The sequence below is a fragment of the Anas acuta genome, chromosome 2 (genome assembly GCF_963932015.1).
Source record: "Anas acuta chromosome 2, bAnaAcu1.1, whole genome shotgun sequence".
NCBI classification, from domain to species: domain Eukaryota; kingdom Metazoa; phylum Chordata; class Aves; order Anseriformes; family Anatidae; genus Anas; species Anas acuta.
Window position 1 is genome coordinate 123,386,114 of NC_088980.1, and position 22,079 is coordinate 123,408,192.

At 34.5% G+C, this 22,079-nt stretch overlaps 1 protein-coding gene across 6 annotated transcripts in view; it reads left to right on the plus strand.

Moving 5' to 3' along the window:
- The window catches only part of C2H8orf34 (chromosome 2 C8orf34 homolog), a 188,309-nt gene that overhangs the window by 51,024 nt on the left and 115,206 nt on the right, over positions 1-22,079 (plus strand). For all 6 annotated transcript variants that reach the window (XM_068672046.1, XM_068672047.1, XM_068672045.1 and 3 more), the window contains 3 exons: positions 8,908-8,936; positions 15,519-15,688; positions 19,603-19,769. In XM_068672046.1, the coding sequence (XP_068528147.1) occupies positions 8,908-8,936; positions 15,519-15,688; positions 19,603-19,769 (366 nt within the window). The remainder of the gene's footprint in view (positions 1-8,907; positions 8,937-15,518; positions 15,689-19,602; positions 19,770-22,079) is intronic.

The window sequence follows — 22,079 nt, forward strand, 5'->3', positions numbered from 1 at the left end:
GGATGGGTATGTTTTCATAGTTACACATAGACTTTTAACAGAGTTAACCAATGGTTTGTTAGTAATGTTTGGATTCTTGTTGAATCCAGGTGTATACCACAAATTAGGAGGGAAGAAACAAACGTGCTTTGAATTCAATAGGTGTTCTAAGGTCAGAAGAAGGGTAGTAAGTTAACATTAACCAAAGCTATTTGGGAATCCATCCAACTCAGTCTGAGAGAACCCCCAAAATAATGGTACCTAGCTATAGCCAATAGAAAAAAAAAAAGGAGTCTGTTCTGTATTTCTTAGTTTGGAAGAGGAGTAATCAACAATGAATCAATACATTAGAAAGCCTCCAACAATCTAGTAGGAAATATTGTTGCAAGAGGACTATAAAGAATTGTAGAATCACTGAATGGTTGAGGTTGGAAGGGACCTCTGGAGGTCATCTGGTCCAAGCCCCTGCTCAAGCAGGCCTGCCTAGAGCTAGTTTACCAGGACCACATATAGGTGTCTTTTGAATATCTCCAAGAATGAAAGAGCTCTGAATCCCTCCAGAGTATCTCAGACGGTTACTTCTTATAATGTTAGAGAATCAGCTGCTTTTTATATATAGCCTAAGAAAGACAAGTGTGATCTTATGGGGAGGAGGATAAGCAACAAGAGTAAAACTCTCATAATAACAGTACAACTAGTTCAAAAAAATGATCAGAATATGTTAGCAAACTACTAAAATATGTTCTGTTTATGGATGAACCTGTGAGTACGTGGGATGTGAGAAGACGGATATACACCATGAACTATTTCAGTGTGTTTAGCAGTCTCTGAAACACATTAGGATGGGTTTTTACTAGTAAGATTCTACACTATAGAAAGTTATTAATGATTTACAGACTACTTATGGAAGATGTACTTTAATGGAATGCCAGTAACATGTATCAGAGACCTCTAAAGTTTCCCATTGAAACGAGATATTTCTGATGATGATACAACTATGAATGCAGCTTGCATGTCATCTTACTAGACTTTTATCAGTCACATCTTATAGGTGGAATTGTTTTAAGACTTAATACTTTATTTATTTATTTATTTTTCAGTCATGCATAGCTGTTGGTCTGAAATACACTTTAGTCTATAAAATGACTTAACCAGTCAGTTGAGAATCTAGCTGTAAATATGTTCTCTTAATTGAACCAAAAAAAATAGTCAGTATTCTTTTGAGGCTTTTTTCTTTCTTCTGTTCAGGCTGAACTTTAAAATCATGTTATCCTTGTGTGAGATCAATGTTTGTGATTTATTTTGAGATCGACATTTTTAGATAAGCTCAATCAAACCTTTAAGGAAGATAATTTTATCTCAGTACTGCAGCTGTTATCCAATACTTCTTTTGCTTATAAAATCCTTTTGCTTTTAGTGTGATCTATGAATAATAATAGAAAACAATGATATTTTTTGAAATTGAAACAGGAAGAATGTGAACATAATTATTTCTCTTCACTTATAAAATAGGGCTTATGTGGCATGGAGATCACCATGACTTCAGTTATCTTTTTTTCCTACAGATGTTAAATTTTTTATTACCTTTGTTGAGGCATTTGCCATTCTGATCCAATGTGCTATAAGCTTCAGGAATAGAGTCTCTTCCTGAGTTATAGTGCCTTTTCTGCAACATTATTTGACTTGGTAAAAAAACAATCCCTAATGCTATTGTGGAACTGGGACTTGTGTGACTGCCATTTCAGATGTGCTACTTTCTAATCCTTAGATAAAAGTGGTTGGCATTCATGGGGTAGTGGGAAGGTGGGCTCTGTCCTTGGCTACTGACTGTTTTGGGCTACTCACTTTAACTAACCTACTACAGTATACACCTTTCTCTGATTATTCTCTTCTGATGTGACCTTGGTTTAGAAAAGTGTCTGGGACATAATATTTGATACTTTCTTTGCATTTTGTTTGTTTTACGGATTCATTTACTGATTCGTTGCTCTCTAATCCTGAAATTTGTATTATCCATTGGAGCCATTCAGGAATTTGGATATAACAATGCTGCATGCCTGGAGCACAAATTCTTTTCCTGGGGATTTTATTATTATTATTATTATTATATAAGTTGCCATTGGGAAGAGAGTTTAAATCCATCTTTCCTAGATGATGACTGTACTAATGTATAGTGTGCTGCTTTGCTAGTATTTGGTGCCGTGTAGATGACACTGTTTTCCTTTTTCATGTATGGCTAGATGTTGAAAGGCATTTTGTCCTCACTCAATATGGATACACTGACATAAATTTTATGCATAGTTTCTTAATAATATATTGATAATTTTATGAATAATTGCTTAATAATATAGTGATATGTGGCATCATTGGCAATAAAAAATTACTGAATTATTACTGGAGGAAATAGGGCTTATTTTGAAAGCTGTAAAATGACTAAGTGTATGTAAATAATATAAGAATGTCAATTATGTCAGTCAATGGCAAATCTATATCTATTACAATATTCCTACATAGAAGAGTCTGAGCTGGTTTGATTCCTGTGTACATTTTCCAAATCAGGGGGGAAATGTTTTGTTTGCTGCAACCAGAACAACCATTTTCTGTCCTTTTTAATCCAAGGATGCTGTGAAATAGGAAATCTCAATATACCTTAACTACTAGATGCAAAAAGGCACAGGAGCAGTAATTGAGTAATTTGCTATCCTGCCAACAGCAGTATGGCAACTGTCTGGCGCATGAAGTTTTGCTGTGGGAAACGAAAGTACAGCTGAGATGACTTGACCCACCAGCAAGGGAACATATGCTTCTCCCGATTTGCTGTGAATGGGAGTTAAGTGCTCGTCAGTTGATATACAGTGATATGTATTCCTGTGTTCATGCTCAAAGCTGCAGTATTAATAATGGTAGAATAATAATGGAGTTTGTTACAGAACCTGTAATGCGCTATGAGTTTGACAGTCCAGCTATCCACAAGTTCCCTGGCCTAAACCAATCATAAGAACGAGTTTTCTAAAGTTAGTCAGGATTGCCTTAGGAGGTCTTAGTTCCAAACTCTGTATGTCAAAACCAGAATGCTTTGTTTGCTATATAGGAAAACTGGCTGTTGGGAGCTCTGTGGCCATCTTCTGGATGTTTAGGAAAATGCATAACCTATTTGTAACTCCCACTGGGCAGAATGATGGTATTCTAACATAAATTTCAGTAGTAACATTTTATGTTCTTCTGACTAGGAATGCATTGTGCATTTGGAAAATATGTGTCTTTAAAAAAGCAAACAAACAAACAAACAAAAAAAACAACAAACAGCTTATTTTTATTATGTTATTTCTTCCTGTAGTTATTTAAGGAGCACAAATAAAAATAAAAATGGTAGATGTCTCTGAAGTTTCACAACTTTTATTCTCATTGGAATACCTGTTCTATAGTTTCAGGTTTGTATAGAATATGAAGATATTGCAAGAATTTGAACTAGTATAAAGCTTCTCAGGAATAATGCAACAGGAAGGTAATTTAAGACTTGCCATTTCAAAAAGACCCAAACTCACACGGTACCTACTGTTTTGAAAATGAATTTTATGTTATTGAACTTTGAACATCAAAGTCTTAAAATCACTTTCCAAAGAGGAATAATACCACAGAGTGGAGAGACATTCTGTACTTCATTATGTACTTCATTAGTTGTATTTGTTACAGGGGAGCAGCAGCAAGTGAAACTGTTCTGCTAAGAACTGCATATGAAAGAGCTAGGCATTTTTAAGGTTCATAGAATTGTTAACAATGTGTTTTATGTTTTCTTTTGTTTTTGAAAGAAAGTTAATTCCTGATAAACTAGAAATTAAGCAGGATGTCCCATGCAGAAGGTCTTTATTGTGGAAGATACCCTTTACAAACTGGAAAAAAAAATAAATCATTATAACATGGTGCAGATACATTTGAGAGGTGGCATTTTCATCAAAGAATGTGCTTTAATGATCACTTTCACTTCTCCATTCTTACTGTTCTGCTGTTTCAAAATTACCATAGGGGTGGAAGATTGGAAACAGAAATCTAAGATATCTGTGAAAGAACAAATAAGAGTTCTGTACTTGTATGGTCAATTTAATAAACCATGTTTGTTGCTATTTTTTGATTTTTTTGGCTTTTTTGTTTGTTTGTTTTTTAAAGGCATGATAATCAACCAGTCTAATATTTTAGGTACAAAAACCAAACGAACAAAACATGTAAGTTGCAGGGTTAATACACTGTGATATGCTTTTGGGGAATCTGCTTAATGCAGGCGTGATATATATATATATATATATATATATATATATATATAGTATATATAATATTTATATATACTATATATTATATATATTAATATATATATACTATATATTATATATATAATATATATATCATATATATATAATATATATAATATATATTATATATATTATATATATTATATATATATTATTATTATATATAATATTATTATATATAATATTATTATATATATATATATAGTATATATATATATATATATATATATATATATATATACTATAATAAATATAAAGTTGCATTATTATATTACGTTGGCTTGTAGATGTGTTTCCTTTAATCCTATTGTGCCAGAACTTTCTTGCAATCAGAAGGTACCTTGTTTTTCCATTTATTTTCAAAAACTATGCTATTGACAAGATGAAAGTGTTTCAGTTAAGACTGGCTGTGGCAGCATGAACAGCCCCACTCCAGATTTGCTGCTGATCGGAGGTGGCAGTAGTTGTGGCTGTGGAGCATTTCTGAAGGACTGTGAAAGCATGTTCAGACCAATTACTTTGTTGTTCCAGCACCCTCATAGCACAGAGAGTCATTACATTCAAAAGTAGAAACAAGTGCCCTGAATCTGTCTGTGTAATTCACTGGACAGCCAAGTGGGCTATGTCCTTGTGAAGCCTGATCAAAATTCAACACCCTTAATTAATTACCAAAGGGAGGATTTTTACAGACATAAAATTGGCAGACAGATAGCTAACTAATTCCCACTGTAAACCATGCCTGTGAACCTAAGCTGATGGTGGCAAGCAAAGCTCTCACCCCTTTAATCAGAGTACTGCACTTTTTCATTGCAAAAAGTGAAAATGGTGGGACTATTGTGTAGTTGTCAATCACAGTATGATATAAAACTATAGCAAATGTTGTCTGTGAGAAACAGCTGCTCTGAGAGAAAGGGTAAAGTACACTCCTTTATTTCTGAAGGATTTGCCTTTGACATCAGAAGACTTTCCCCAACAAAGGGAGAAGAACTTTTTCAACAGTCCCCTTCTTATCCACTTCTCAGTCAGTGGCTTTAGGCAGAGCTATGATGAAGCAGCCCTAAAACTTCCATTCTCTACATTCAGCATCACGTAGAGTCTGGCTTTAAATACTTTAAATTGAAGGAAGTCAGAAACATTTGTTCCTAATAACTTATATTCATACAAAGCTATTGGATTCAAGCTTGAACAAACTGGGTATGCCAGTTTCTCTGGTATTAGAGTTTTTTGGTGATTTGGATTAAGTTGTTATGAGAAACGGCCCCTTCTCGTGGAATATGCTGACCCTTTGTCTCTAGCATTCTGTGATATTTATAATAACATTTTCCTCTTTAGAATATATTAAAAGTATTTCTCTTTTCTATTGCATAAAAGCCACATAGAAACAATGGAAATAACTATACCAGGTACAGAGAGCATAACCAATTATTTTTTGCAGATATACAAAATAAAGTGGAAAGAGTGTTGTTTGCAAAACTCTGATCTCAAGATATTAGTAATTATAGGTATCAGAGACAGCAAACATTGTTACTGTTATTTTATAGAAATTAATGTTTTTTGAAGTTGTCACTGTACTGCTTGAAAATAGTGTAACTGACAGTAACCTATATGACTACCAAAAAGTCAAGTGTGCTAAGAGTTAAGAGAATAATAGAAATCCTAGATACTCTTGTATGATAATTAGGAATATCAGTTTCTCTAGTTGCTTTCTCCACGATTCTGGATTAAACTGTTTCCCTTTTTGATATTGTGGTAGTATATACAATGAGATTAATTCTGTCTTTCATCCTCAGATTATATTATTTTTTACAGTCATTCCAGGTTTTTACTTGAAGAACCACAGTATGAAAACTGGAGCCTGTATTATTCCACATGCACCCAAAAAATCACCTCACTCTTATGATTTTCTGTCTGCTGCACACAGGAGGAGTGCTGTTCCTCAATTTCAGCAATCACATTTTGTTAGTTTGGCAACTACAAAAGAAAATTTGTAAGAGTGGGCATACACTAACGCAGTAAAATCTTGGGGAAAAAATGAGCAGCTTTTTTAAACCTACCTTTTATGGCTTAATTTATTCTGGTCTCTGCTAGTTGAGTTGTTTTACCAGTAATTAAGAGTTCTGTTAATATTAATGGGGCTTAAGCCATGACATAAAAATCTTTATGACTGGCAGTACGGTAAATCCTACCTCCTATCCTTTTTATTTTCTATTGATTCCACATCAAAGAGAGAGAGGAAAAGGTTTTTCAGGTTTGGTTACATGATTGCAGAGATAAGATTTCTAAGTTTTTAAAATCTTATTTTGGTAAGATGCCCTCAGATACTGCTATACATCTACTCTTTTATCTGAGAAATATATTTTTTTTGCTATCAAGGTAGTGCTTGCAATTTAGCAGACAGGAAACTTGAGGCATTCTGGTAAGTTGAATTACCAAGCTTATTCTATCCTCTAAATTCAGAGTAAAAACTTTGGATGTTTCTCACTTTATGTGTTTACATGTAACAGTCATGTAACAGTCAGAGAAGCTAATAGATCTTTTTGAGTGGAGCACATAGTTGTGCATGCATTTTTTTTCCAATTTGCCATTCAGTACTTCCAGTAATGATCTTTGATTAGCAAGATAGGCAGTTGAGTAGTGAAAGCATTTGTCTTTTTTTTTTTTTTTTTTTTTTTGTAGGGAGTCTTGCAAATGACATGGTTACCTTTTGTAGTTTCCTTTGCCATACATGAAAATAAATATACTTAATCAGTAAGTCAGCACAGGGAAAAATTGCTCCTATTTATTCATAGTTTAAATTCTAGCATCCGTTCTATGCTCTGCAATGAACCTGCTTCTTTTCTGGGTTTACTCCCAGGTTTCAAAGACCAATTCACAGAGCATCATCCTCTGTGAAAGCACATGAAAAGGGCTGTAATTTGAGGAAATAAACTCAAATCAAAACAAAATGAACTGTATTAAAATTATAGGAACTTGCTGAGAAGTTTGTATGTTTGGAGAAAGCATTGTGGTTGTAAAATGAATTGACCATGGTTGTGCAAAATAAGCCAAATGTGATGGAGAGCTTGTTGATGGGAATCAAGTTTTCAGGGCTGATATAAAGAGAATTTTGAATTACATTTTTTTTTGCTACCTCTAAGAAAATATTTATCTGCTCTCTAAGTGCCCATACAGCTTTGGGGAATGAAGAAAATAGATTTTATAACACATTAAAGTTCTCTTGAATGATTCAGGTTGGTGCAACTTGCTGATTATACTGTATGGACGTTAGTGTAGTGTCTTGCCTAAATAAAAAAACTCAAGTTCTTAAAACATACGAATAGCTGTGAGGGATGGAACAGTTAGACAAAATGGGTCTTGTTCAACGTAATCTACTTTATCGTCTATCTCCTTTATCGTCGTGGAATGTTTGACAGTATTCTGTTAACTCTTGACATATTTCTTATGGGTTGATCAGGTCTTAAAATACTAATCGCAATCCTTAAGCAGTTCACTGTATTTAAAACAAAAATCAATATAAGGAAGTCATCTGAACTCAGAATTAGTAATGTGGAGTTAATGATTAAACCTACAGTAATAAAAGCAAAATTCATATAGTTAAGGTATACCAAATAGTGATGAATAAAAATGTTATGGAAATAAGCTTTTACTGTTGCAATCTTTAGTGCGATTTTAGAAAGAATAATTCTGTTCAGCTGAAACTGCATATTTTGCAATATATCACCAGTTGTGTTCCTTACAAGATGTCTTGATTACTCAATATGAATTAGAAAACAACTATTAAGTACATATTCTTTTTATGCATGGGTACTTCCCCTCTATTTTGACTACCTGGAGATGCTTTTCTTTGGTTTTTGAATGGAAGTTCTATGCTGATAATTTTTCTTATCAAACCTCATGGGAACCTGGGAAATGCTTTGCTTTCAATAAATCAGAATTTTCAATATGATGGTATTAAATGTGTGATTAGTTGATCTCACCTCATGATGTGACTGAGACGTAGATATGTCATAAATTCTGAGACCAGCTGTGCATATCTAATTTGCTACAGGACAGTCATAGTTAAGAGAGTTTTGTGACATAATGAAAGCAAACACAGGAAAGGCTCAGGCAGAAAGGCATGAGTCATGAAAAACTGTTTTGCCTTGGATTGTGAAATTTTATGAGATTTTACTCTCTTTAAATTCCTTTGGTTTTCATAGAAACATCTTTATGTTGAACCATGGAAAAAGAGAGAAGGGTCATGCCCCTTTGCCCCTGTAATTGTATCATAATACTGTGCATTCTAGTCAGGATGAGATTTGCATAATAACGTGCCCATATTTAAATACTAAATTGATGTTTTAAATTTAGAAATCAGGTAGAAGTATACTTAAGCTTTACTAGCACCTCTACTGTATCCATTTCCATAGTTTTTTGATAATTCATTTTGATAATATTGCAGCTGAAGAAAGTTAAGAGCATATTGTTTTTAGGCAATTTCACTAATGCAGCAAAATATGATGCATCGAATGGTACAGAACAATCTGGAAACTTTTCAGAGTTAACTTATTTATTTATTGCAGTGAAATGCATTTCTAGAAAGGATGTTTCTAATTTTTTACTTTTTTAATGTTGTTTTTTTCAGGCATTGCTATTTCTGATGAACTTGATAAGGTAAGATTTAGTGTATGCCTGACGAACAGGCAGCTGATTGTGATAATTTTAGGCAATGAGAACTACTTATGCCTGTCCAGGTACACACTCTTCAGTTCTTTTGGGTTCAAAGGAAGCTTGGGTATGGAAAGCTATATGGGTAAGTACTGCATATGTTGATGCATTAAGAGCTTGATCCAGGATGGGCTGTTAATTATGGAAAAAAAAACCTCACTGAGATTTAAGGGACTCTTAATGAGGCCACGAAAATGCTTTTGATCTTAATATACCATCTTTGCTTAATGTCTGTTGTGTTACTTTAATGGTGTTCTTTTGGAAATATTAAGTTTTGAGTATCTTTAATTCACAAAGTCATATGATTGGGTGACTTTCTCACTGTCAGATATGATTTGAGAAAATATTTAGGAATATTTTCTGATCTGATCACGAATTCACAGGCCATAAAGATCAGTCTTCAATTTTTTTGCTGAATTCTCCATACAATAATCTCTTCTGTTTTGACTATTTTGATACACTACACAGTGAATTTTAATTTTAACTGTAATGAACTCGATGCTGAAAGAGTAATCCATCTGATTTATCAATGTTCCAAAGGAAACAGAACACATTTTCCTTTCCTATTCTCACCACTGGACAGCAGGACATGTACAGTGCTGAGAATAATAGGTTGTGTTCTTGGTGTCAGAAACTATTACTGTCAGGGAGATAAGATCAAAAAGCATATAGGGCACAGGAATATTTCCTGATATAAGATACAATTTTTAAAATGTCTTCTCCTGGTAAGATGAGAGTACAATCCTTCTTGACACAAATGCATATGAAATAGCTCCCCTGGGTTCTGCAGGAAAGGCCAGTGAGACAACGTTGATCAGTTACCATGCAATCATGTGCATGTGAAGCTGCCATTTCAAAACCATGGCCTTTATTTATCATTTTGGCCTTGATCTTGCTCTATCCCATTGCTCGTATTAAAAATATAAAAGGAAACTTAAGTCATCCTTCCCACCATTACCTTAATTGTGCTCAGAAGTGATGAGAAAAACATCTAGCAAAGCATTTCCTTTACAACCCTTTTATTTAAAAATATTAACAAAGAATTCATATTAATTTAGCTTTGTTGAAATAAATATGAAAAGCTGCTTTGAGAGCGTGGGGGATGGGGGAGGACTAGAGCCTGTTATCACATACTTCTCCACTTATAAAGAGAAATTTCTGTCGGATTTGTTTTTTTTTCCAAGGTGATAGATTATTTCTCAAAAAAGTGTGAAGGTTGAGGTGGGGAACATCATCGGTAAATTTCTTCAGGATGTACTCTGAGTGAAGAGTTAATTTTCCTTTCATCACCATATAATTTACTTTTTTGAATTTAAAATTGGAAATATTTTTGTATAAAACTTGATATAATGTTACATGCAGCGAATAGCGCACACTGTCTGACCTTTACAACAACTTTACAATATTACATCTGCTGTAAGATCTGTTTTTGATGAGGACAGGTAATGTGAATGCTCTTGAAATCAAAAATTACTTGGAAAATAAAAAAATTTAAATACAAAACTCTTAACATACTTCCTTTGTGCAGCCCTGCTCAACTGGCTTACAGGATAGATGTACTGAAAATACATACTTTCTGTCTCCACGGGCTTAAGTGAGCTTCAGTACTCTTGTTTTGCCCCTTAAGGATTTTGAATGGATGTAAAAGCTACACCTGTATGAAGAAGTTAAGCATGGCAAGGATCATTCTGTGAAAGGAAGCAGCCCAGGTTCATGTTGTTAAGCCCTCTGTCCTCCAACAGGGCAGCTACAAGCAGCCTTTCCCCTAGGAATGATCCCTTGCACATATTAATTCCCCAAAGTTTCTTGTGACCTGTTTGTAAGAGTGTTATTTGTCTTGGCCCAGAATCAACCAATGACTGCCTGATAATGGTTTCACAGTATATCCAATTTAGTTTGATCTCAGCTGAGCATGTTCCTATGCAATGTTTATATTTTGGGTATAAATGTAGCCAAGTTCATTGTAATTCCCTTCCCAGAAATACATGCTGATACTACAGCTTCCTTATCTGGGCTGCAGCAGCAAGGAATCATTTTTAAAACCACATTCACATCTGGATATTGGATATAACCCTTCAGGTGCATGTGGTAGGTCCCAAACTTGGTATTGGATTCTTTTATACTGTTGGCATTAGTTAGACATCAAGAGAAGCATAAAATTAAGCATCGTACTAAATTACTCTATATGCTTTTCCTTGCTTTATTTTTCTGACAGTTGAGAGCATCCTTGCCAATTGGGAAAGAGCCCATAATCCTGCTCTTTAATCTGTGGTTTAAATTATGAGCCAAGAGAAAACAGAGAAAGCTAGTGTATGTTTATCTTTGTTAACATTCAAGGATATGTTTTTTTTTAAAAAATAATTTCATTCTGGCTGCAATAACCTTTAGCCACTTTTGTCAGGTGAGTACTTGGTCAATATCTCTGGATGATGTAACTCCTCCTCCAAGTAATCCAGCTAATTTGTTTGTTGCTTAGTTACCCAAGCATTTGATTTTGGAAAACTAGTTTGCTCTGAATTGCAATCACTGCTCTGGAAGGGCATTTCATTTAAATAGACTCACATCAAATACCTGCTATTATTACCTTTGTGCCAGTACTCAGGGTTTTAGACCAAGATAAAGGTAGAGAAAACATGGGCAGACTTAGTCTTTTGGTCGCATCGGAAGCTTTCAGTTTGATAGAGACTAATAAAATTTCAGAATTTTATTGGCATAATTGCACAAAAAATCCCTAAAACTACTGCATTTAAACCAGATTTATTGTATAGATTTCCTCCTCCTTCATTTCATTTATTTCAGATTTGCAGTTTGGTTTCATTTCTCTTGATGATTCAGCCCACTTCTTAATCTAGGCTGGGGAAGCTGTATAAAATCAGCAACTGACACTGCAAGTACAGTGTGTAAGGAAAGAAAATGAGAAGGGATGTCTTGTGACTCACAGATTTTAGGGCTAAAGTACAGAGTTAATATGTTACAAATTTCTGAATTAACTCACCTTTTTTACTGCTGAACAGAAACAACGCATGAAGGGTGCATTTTTTAAAGATCCTCATAAATGCCAAGAATTTTCTGTAAACAGATAAAGAAATTGAGCTAGAATTTTACCCTTTCTGTGAAATTTTGATTTGATTAATACATTCTGGAAAAACGCATTGAGTTCACTATGAGTTTGTGTTTTCTCCAAGTCTGTGAGGACTCTAGAAGACCCTACTTCTCTGTAAATCACATAGTAAATTGTAGTATGTGTTGCGTTGTAACATGTCTGCATTGTAAGGTACATTGAGGTAAAATGCAGCCAGGATGCTACAGTGCGTATTTCATGCAGTATGTTTCAAATTTGTATAATTGTTCCCATTTCAGCAATATTTCTGAGTCAGACAGTGGAAAATAAGGACTCACACCTTTTCGTCTTTCCAGTCAGAGACTGACTAAAATAATGACATTATAAAACTATTTAAAGGGGTATAAGGGAAGGTTTATTCATCTTCTGGCTTTTAATTCTCTAAAAGCTTTACAAATATTTTCCAAGAGTTATTCATTTATTTTTCTTTTTCTGTGCTGTGTCTAGGGTATGCTTTCTTCTGAGTAGTATTACTACAAATAGTACAGCTTATATTTAACAACTACTCTACGTCATCAAAAAAAAAAAAAAAGAAGTCTGCTCACACCAAAGTTTCCCTCACTGTGGAGGTTTTCTTGAAATCCATATAGGCAATTAGAAATACAGAGCTTTTAAAGTTATGCTTAAGCAAACAGGTACACAGATATTGATATGCTCCCTCATAGGGGCTGCACATCACAACCACATCTCAAGTCAATGTAGATGAGACTTAACTTCCCTCCAGTCTTCCTGTCTCCTCATTTCCACATCAAGTAAGCTTGAGGCTGTCAAGTTGGTAGCTACTGATAGGGATGCTAAGTGGATGACACTGGACAGAACCATAAGACAATGGTGCACACCAATGTCACTACCAATCTCTTTTTTTATGGGGGAATAAAAATTGGAAATGGTGCACACCAGTGTCACTACCAATCTCTTTTTTTTTATGGGGGAATAAAAATTGGAAATCAGTTAAGATTCTAAGGTCTGTATTAAACAAACAAACAAACAAAAAAGAATAAAAACTTGACTGGGAACAGAATGCTTCATCTAAATTGATTAAAGCTTTTGAAATAAGGTGCCAAACAAACGCCCCAGTGTTCTCAACAGAGCTGTCTCTGATTCCCCATTTTCTGTTTTCACTGTGGTTGCTTATGTAGTTGAAAGGAGGAAAATAAATTAGGTCACTGAAACTGTGGTGCACTAATTAACAAGATTCAAAAATGGAAGCAAGGTAATAAAGTGAGGCAAAGCATGACTAGGTAATGTAAATTACATTTCTGTTAAGCAGAGTATGAAAGTACTACTTTAATCCATGAAATGTCTAGAGAAGAAATCAGTATAACAAGGACAGACACCGCATTCACGGTTTACTTATTCACATTCTGGTGGTGCAGTGTACAGTGTCTGGAAAAAGTTGCAGTACTGAAAAAAGGCAAATTTTTAGCCATTCTTCCCTTTTTCGCTTAGGTAACTGACAGCTTTTAACAAGATTGACACTGCCAGTTGTTGCAAAGTTAAACTAGCACAGACCTTTTTTTTTTTTTTTTTTTAATTATGTGTTCATTATTAGAAATTATCCAAGGGAGAAACAGAAGAGAGAAAATGGCTAGGCTAACAGAAAGAAACTTCAGAAGGGGCCAAATACTTACTACTTACAGAAACTATTGTAGACACCAATAATGAAGGCATTATGTGCAGTGAATTTTTCCTATCTCATAGGCATATGATGGTAGTCACACCTATTACAGGTTATACCTGTTAAGTGACCTGAGGCCACCATCTACATTACCCGGCTATGCCACAGCACCAGACAGATACATAAAATATATCTTAATAAGAACATAAGATAAAAAAAAAAAAAAGACATCAGTGTTTAGATATCCGAAAACCACTGAAGTCATGGTGTTTTTCTCAGATTTCTGTATCAGCTGTGTTTAATTTTCAGTGGTCATACCTTGCAGAAAATAGGCGTAGTGTGAAAAGTAAATTCAGTTGATGGAAAACTCTGGACAGATTAGTATAGAGAGTGCAGTGTGCACTCCACACACACAATGCAAATTGCAGAAAACAAAATAACAAGAGTGAGTGAGTCAAATCCAGGGGCTATTTTGTCAGATAGAAGCTTTTGGAATTTGGCTAAGCAAAAGTACAACATCTAGCCAGAGTGGGATAGGTATATTTGTATAAAAGAAGTTTGCACATTTTTTTGTTTCTTGTTTACTTTGTTTAATTTCAGTAAAGACCTCTACTTCAAATGGGCTTTTACCATATCTGTATCAATTAGTAGGAGACTTTGGTTTGTTTTCAGGAAGATAGGAAAATATGGTTGCTAAGCTAACTAATCACTGTCCTGTAGTTTTTCTAGGTGCTTCTTGTTTGGGAAGTGTTGTTTTATGGTAGGAATATTTACTGAGATACTGATCTAAGTAACACACCAAAGGATTTGTTTTCCTATTTCTTTCTGTATTTAGAAGATAGGAATAGACTATATCTCTCCTAATTAGGAACACTGTATTTGAAATGTCTTTGCTATACTAGAAGAGTTTATTAAAGCAAAATTAATATTTCTGCTCCATTGTTTCATTATGTCTATTTTTTAGTATCTATGCTCAATGCTTTTTTTCCTTCAGTTCGATTGCACTGTTGTACTTGACCCTTTCTCAACAACCTTTCTCATAACACTGAAAAAAGAAATACTCACCATTTCACAACAGTTTTCAGATACAATTTTTAGAGACAATTTGTTTTCATTATTCTATATCCCTAATATAAATTCAAAGCAAATCACCACTATTGTTTTGAATATTTCAGTTGCATTTTGCTTAGTTCTAGTAATCCTCTTCAGCTATCTTCTTCCAGTAAGTGGTTAAAAATATGAGTACTAGTTTCAGAAATGCATTTTATTAAAATGTTAATACCATTTTCAGAATTGAAGGATACATTATGTAAATCCCAGCAGGGTTATTTTTAAAATGCCAAATGCAGATGTATTTATCAGTTTTGCATTTATACATCATGCAAATAAGAGAGATGCTATTAATCTACAACAGTCTTTTGGTTGGGGTGTTCATTATGCAAGTGACCTCATCTGTTGCTTAGCATAACTGACACCATATGGGTTCTAAGAATTGTGCATTTATTAAAAATATGTAATTTTTCAATATGAATTGATAAAGACCAGATTCCTCCAGTTGATATTGAAAAGCAAGGAGAGGTTTGAGGCACCAGGGTGGGCAAATTTTTCTTGGAATTTTTTTAACAGAAATCTTTAACATACTTTTAACATACTGCTTTAACATATATAACATATTGCCTCTTTTTTTTTTTTTTTAATGAATTGCATTATTTTCTGTCTTTTCCTCATTACATGTCCAGTTGAAAACAAGTACAGTGCTTTTTTATTTTATTTTGTATTTTCTCTTCAGGACACAACAGGTTTTAATACCCCCCTTCTCAGACCTCGTGTGATTGGAGAATGGATTGGTCGTGAAGAGAATGATGCAGATCCACTAGCCGCTGAGATGCTGCAGCCACCAATACCAAGAAGTAAAAATGAGCAGTGGGACAGTGAGGATAGCAGCAGTCCTGGTGGAAGGTGGGATTTTTGTTCTGCCTAGAAATTTTATATTTTTTTTTCCTTTCTGAAGGAGAGCTTTGATTGTTTATGAGAGCAGAATGCAGGACTTTTAAAGTCCAATCTGTAGTGTGGCAGCATGCACAATAAATGGGAGACACTGTTATGTGACTAGTTTCTTACGGTGCTTTTGCATATGATTTTGCATATGATTAACTTTATGCAAATTACCAATCCTATGGTTTTATTCCCAAGCATAAAGCTATGTGCATGTTGACAAGGTTGGGATACATTGTGTAATGTTGTGATGTATAGCTTCATTCAGGTCCTTCAAACCCTTTTATCTTTCAATGATAGGTAATAGATGTAAGTTAATCTTCTTGGCACTTTAGAGATAAATCTGATTTTTTCTTTTTAAAGGAAAGCTACACAAGGGAAACAATAGCTATGTTGTTTCTAGCAGGACTTCCAAAATTCATCTTCAGTTCTTAAACTTCTTTCTTGAAGAGAAAATTGTATTCTCTGCAGTAAATACCTTCCAACGATTCAGTGTGCTTGACTAAGGTTGGGGGAGTGTGTTTTTTTGTTAATGTGCTTTAGCTACATAGAAGAGTTCATCATTTTTCCAAGTTGTCCATTCGACATGATTTAAAGATATCTCTTTCTCACAGAAAGTTAAGCATTTGCAGCCATGCTTCTGTTAATTACCTAAACACCTGCTGTTCTCCCTCAACCCTGTAGCTTTTCTCTTTGGTTATAACTAGTACACTGACTGCAGCAGACACATTTTGCTCCCTCTTTTAAGGATGCAGAAACTCTGATTTCCCTTTGAAAAGGTGTATATGCCTTCGCTATGTCCTCCATGTGTTCTCTACATTGGAATTCTCTTCCCTGTCACATAAGAAATGAGTCTGTCATTCGCTGGACTCTTAGAAGCTGTATTTATTAACTATCCATGCATGTTGGGAGTGATTGTTAACCATGAACGCATCATAGTGTTTGTTGTTTTTTTTTTGTGGAGGGTGGGGTGGAGAGGAAGGGGAGAACAAGGGGGTCAATGGGAAGCTGCAAATACTACAATTTCGAAGTAGCAGCAGCATGTACTAATGATCCCTTAGCCAGACTTTGGACTGGAACTAACAGAACTCAAAGACTGAGTCCCTCTACTGCAATTCCTGGGAAAGTAATGGAGTCAGCAGCTGTCATTGCAGCTTCATTGTGAGGGTCCGGGTTTCTATTTATCCTTATTCAGCATTCCAGTAAGGACACCAAGTAAAGGTTTGTTGCAAGTTGCAGAGGGTATTGAGAATATTGGATCCCTTCTCTTAATAGGAAGAAGCAGAAATAGGCTGATCTCTAGATGGGAGCAAAGAGATTTAGTTCTGAGTGACAAAGATCATTTGGTACAGAGTATTTTTCTCTGTAGAAGGTGGTACAAGCTGTGAGAAACATTATAGATAATGGTATAATGAAGAAAAATACTAATGGCTTTGAAAGTAGTATTTGAGAAGTCTTGTTGAGTATCATGAAAAAAATCACATTGCCAGAAGTATGGAATAAGGAGAGTATGGGGTACTTGATGTAAGAAAAGAATCATGGGACACTGATATCTTTTCAGGTGTTTTAGATGCAATGAATGCAGAAGAGATGTTGAAAAATATGTATCATTAAGTGGGAATACTGATTTTCAGTGGAAATTAATGACTACTAAATTATGTGCTGCATATGGATTTAAATTTGGATGACTGATTTTATGCCTGGGATAATTCTTTGCTTCATTAGCATTTCATCAGGTTTTGTAAAGCATTTAAATAAAGCATGTTTGCAGTCTTGCAAACTAATATAAAATTGCAGTACTTCAAGATAGTGATAATAATGAAATTGATGCTACCTATATGTGGAAGTTCAAAAGACCCATATTGATCAAGGTTAATCTGAATGTTCACTAATAATAGGAAATTTCTTCAAGGTCTGATTCAGTTATTGAGAATTAAAGTACTACGAGCAGACTTTGGAATTGGCTATACACCAAATGCAGGAGACAATAGGAAATAATTTAGTTTTAATGTAACATTTATCTAGTACATCCAAAAGTAGATGGAATAGCATGTTTTTTATTAGACTAAATGAAACTCAAAGTTGCTATCACTTGTTGATATAGGCTAAAATAATCCAGTTACATTTTTATCTGACAACTGAAGGAGGGAGTGATTTAAAATTCATATTCAATGTTTACAATTATGTTGTGTAAAATCTGATTTATTAACACTTTCAATTAGAAGTGATATTTTGTTCATCAGTAACTATCAGGATTTATGTGATAGACCAGCAAACTCTAAAAATTAATTCGAATCTTACAGCATAAGAACAAGAATGTAATTGTCCTATTATTTCAAAGTAGTAATGTTTCCTTACACCTATCACTAAACATAATGAAATATTACATAAATAACATTTAACAATGACTATATACGTAGTCACATACACCCACCCCCATATATATATATATACACATACATATGTATATATATGTAAAATCATAGGATATATATATAGTCAGAAGATTAGTAATTTTCATATTCATTTTTAGAGTAATTGCCATCAGTGTCCTATATGACTGCCTCTTTCTCTGTATTGTTTTCACAGAACTTAGCATATAAGTTTTTTCTGTTGGGTGGAAGGGGAAGTTGTGCATTCTATAGTATCTATAGCATTCTACAGGGAACTGAATATGCTGCAGAGAATGGCATATTCCTGTCGACCAGTGCTTTGTTGATAACCTGTCCATTTTCCATATCGTTTGCAGCATAAGGCAGATCATAGAGCATAGTACCTGAAGTCTGGGAATGTATGAGCTGTCTGCTTTTTCTGTATTTGCAGCCATGATCCTCACTTGTCAGTCCATTCATACTGGAAACCACTATTCCCTCTGTGAGAATTCCTGTGATCATGAGCAACAGAAGTTTCATACAGTTTTTATCTGAAAGCCAGACCCAGTTACTTAAAAAGGAAGGGGATTAATTTGGAGCAACTGAAAGGACAGATTTCACTATTACTTTGACTGGGAAAGGTAGTGTAGCCACACTACCGCAGCTGTTTTGGTGATGTCTTGTCAAACTGATGAAGGGTCACCATTTTGCCCTTAATGTTCTGGGTTGCTGCAGAGGAAAGACTATACATGTCATTGGTTTTATACAGCTCTCTGTTGCTGCTGAAGGAGTAAGACAAGCTATTAACATTGGATAGGGGACCATATAAAAGTGCTAATAGGAATCCTGCTGGTACTGAGCTCATCTTTCAGAAATCCAGGAACCATGAAAACAGGATTAAATTAATTTCCATGCCATTGCCACTATTTTTCTACATGAAAAAAATATTGTGGAAATTCTGAGAAGAAACATAGTTCTTGGGAAACTTCACTAAGGGGCAGCGAATGTACACAGTGTGGAATTTGGGTGGTTTTTCATTTGATGATATTGATTCTGTTACTTAGGTTAGGGGCACAAGTCAAAAAACTATAGTGAAGATTGTTGTAACTATGAAAACCTTAATCCTATGTGATTGTGATAACATAACTACACAGTGGAGTAGTTTTTTGTTCTCCGCTTTGTTGTTGTGCGACCAATGCCTTAACAATACTCATCAGTAATTAACATCCTGTTGTGTATGTAACTTATTTAGACTTGATAAATACCCATAAAGTCAATGGAAATTTTCCCATCATTGTTCAGTCAAAATTGTAGGTAAGAACTAAAAGCACAGTCTGATTTATAGCATCTAATGATCAGGGCATGAGAGGTTACCAGTAGGTTTCTGTGGTCTGATGGTGCTAACCTTCAGATCTGGATGATATCATGGGCTACAGTGATTTGAAAAATGTGTGACATATTTTATAGACAGTATCAGTAAGAGAAAGTTGTTTTCCTCCCTTGCAGCCTAAAAATGGAGCCAAAGAGCAAAGGACTGAAACAGCAACAACAACAACATAAGAAACTGCTGGCTGCCATGCTTTCTCAGGACTCCTTTGATTCCGCTCACAGCACAGCTCCATCTGTAACTGAAGAAGATATTGACAATGAAGATGATGCAATGGAACTGCTGGGTAACTGCAAAAAATTATATGTATTTTCTGATGCTTGTTTTTTTAATTAGAGGTTAAGCTTAAAAGTGTAGTATTCAATCACTCACAGATTAGTTTGAATCTTCTTCCTGTTTTTGAAATATCCAGTAACTGTGTTAGGTTAAGGTTCTTAAGGTTTAACTTACGACTTTCAGGAATGTCATGAAGGCCATACATATATATGTGAAGAAACTGCCAGCTGCATCAAAATTCCATGCAAGTATCAAATATTTCAGGTGTTTAAAGTAAAATTAATTTGATTTCCTACATAATGCACTTGCAGGTTCGTCTTGGAGAACATACTTAAGTACAAAGAGCAGAAGTAACTTTTACAGGCTTTTATCTTGTTCTTCTTTTACTTAGACATTTCACAGTCCTAACTTCATTGAGTTTTTGAGACTTACTAACTACATAAGGCTTGCACAATATTAATTAATAACCTCTACAGAGGATTTGATTGTAATGTTTCCAGAAGATTGTATTATGTATTAAATCACACTCTAGAAACTTCTATGTGCACTGCAACTTCCTTTTCCTGGAACTGCCATTTACAAAAGGATGGAAATTTTTGTAGAAATTTAATTACTCTCTTTTCTGCCATTTTTAAAAACTTCAGCATAAGATGCTTAAAAAGTACTCCTAGACTTCAATTATTTATTTACTTGGTTTTAGTTTTTGCTGTATAGAACTTTCTGAGAATCAAGGCACATGAAATAATAGAGCCTCAGGACAGCTCAACATTCTCATGTTTGGGAATTCTATCACAAACCCTTTGTTCCAGATTGGATGCCAATCTAAAACTTAGAAAAATATATGGTGCTTTACTGTGATTCTGTTATTTTTCTGTTGCTTTCTTATTGAAGTTTTCATAGAATCACAGAATAATTGATGTTGGAAGGGACTGCTGAATTTATCTAGTCCAACCCGTTGCTCAAAACAGTCGACTAGAGCAGGTTGTTCTGGACGTTGAACAGTTGGATTTTGAACCTCTACAAAGACGGAGACTAGAATGTGTCAGGGCAACAAGTTTCAGTGCTTGACTGTGATGACAAAAAAAATATATTTTTTTTTCTCCTTTTTTTTTTTTCCTCCAGTAATTTTAAGCTTGATTTATTTGTATTTCTGAAAAAGAAGACATAATAGGCTGGATCTCTTCTGTGCCACAGTAGGCCATTCATTTACTCTTATAGGAAGTCACACTATTTGTGTCTAAGGTCTTGCTATCTCCACAGCGTCAGTTATTGTTTCCAGAAATAATATGTGGATCCCAGTGAACGCCATAATTAGTCTGTAGCTGTCTCATCTCTTTTTTTCCTGAAGTTTACTAATCATTCCCACTTTATTATCATAACATAAAAAGAAAGCTAAATGACTATCTTGTGCTGTTATAAACCACAAGACTTTTCCAAAGTAAAATTAAGTAGGCATTCTGTGGCATTTAGAAGGAACAGTAGGTAAAAGAGAGAGAGTTATTAACCTCATTACATGTGACATAGAATAGAACCTTTTATTAACTTCTGTGGGGATAGTGAGGCCAAAGGTACCCAGTACAGGTTTGCTTCTCCTATGTGTAGGTTTTCCTCTAGCCACTTGAATCTCTCAAAGAATCTGTATTCAGAAAGTCAGTATGATGAAAATTATCTTTTTTTGTGGCTTGACCTTTGTGCGGAATATTATTGGTGTACAAACCACTGTGTTTTTTATTTCAGTATGTTTGCTTGTTTTGTTTCTTTTGTTTTCTTTTAAATAAGGACTCAATTGTAAGAGTTTATCCTGGTATTTTTCCTGGTTTTAAGCCATGTAAAACTTAGTACATTTTTCTACCATGCATTTCACTGAAACTGGCTGAGTTTATGCAAAATCAACTTAAATTCCTGAAAGGACACAAACAAGACCTCTGATCTGAGTAGTGGTTGTATAAGCACTTCTCAGATTCTGAAGCAAAATCATATCATATCCAATGAATAACCGTGCTTATTGTTATTATATATGACCATGTTATAGTAATTAACACTGATAGCAAGGTCAATATATACCTATTAGTTTTGAAAATTCTGTGCTTCTGAAAGGCTGTCTTTTATTTTCATTCTTGTTTTCCTTTGGGCTTATAGTACATTTTATACTGGGTATAGCTTTTAGGTTATACTCTGCAGAACTGCTCAAAAATTGAGGCTGTAACAAAATGTTACACAGGAAGGGCATTTTATTTTATTTTGAAGGTAACATAAAAAAAATTAAGTTTCTATCTGCAAACATAGGTATCTTTCATTGCGGTGTTTTCCAGATCAGTAA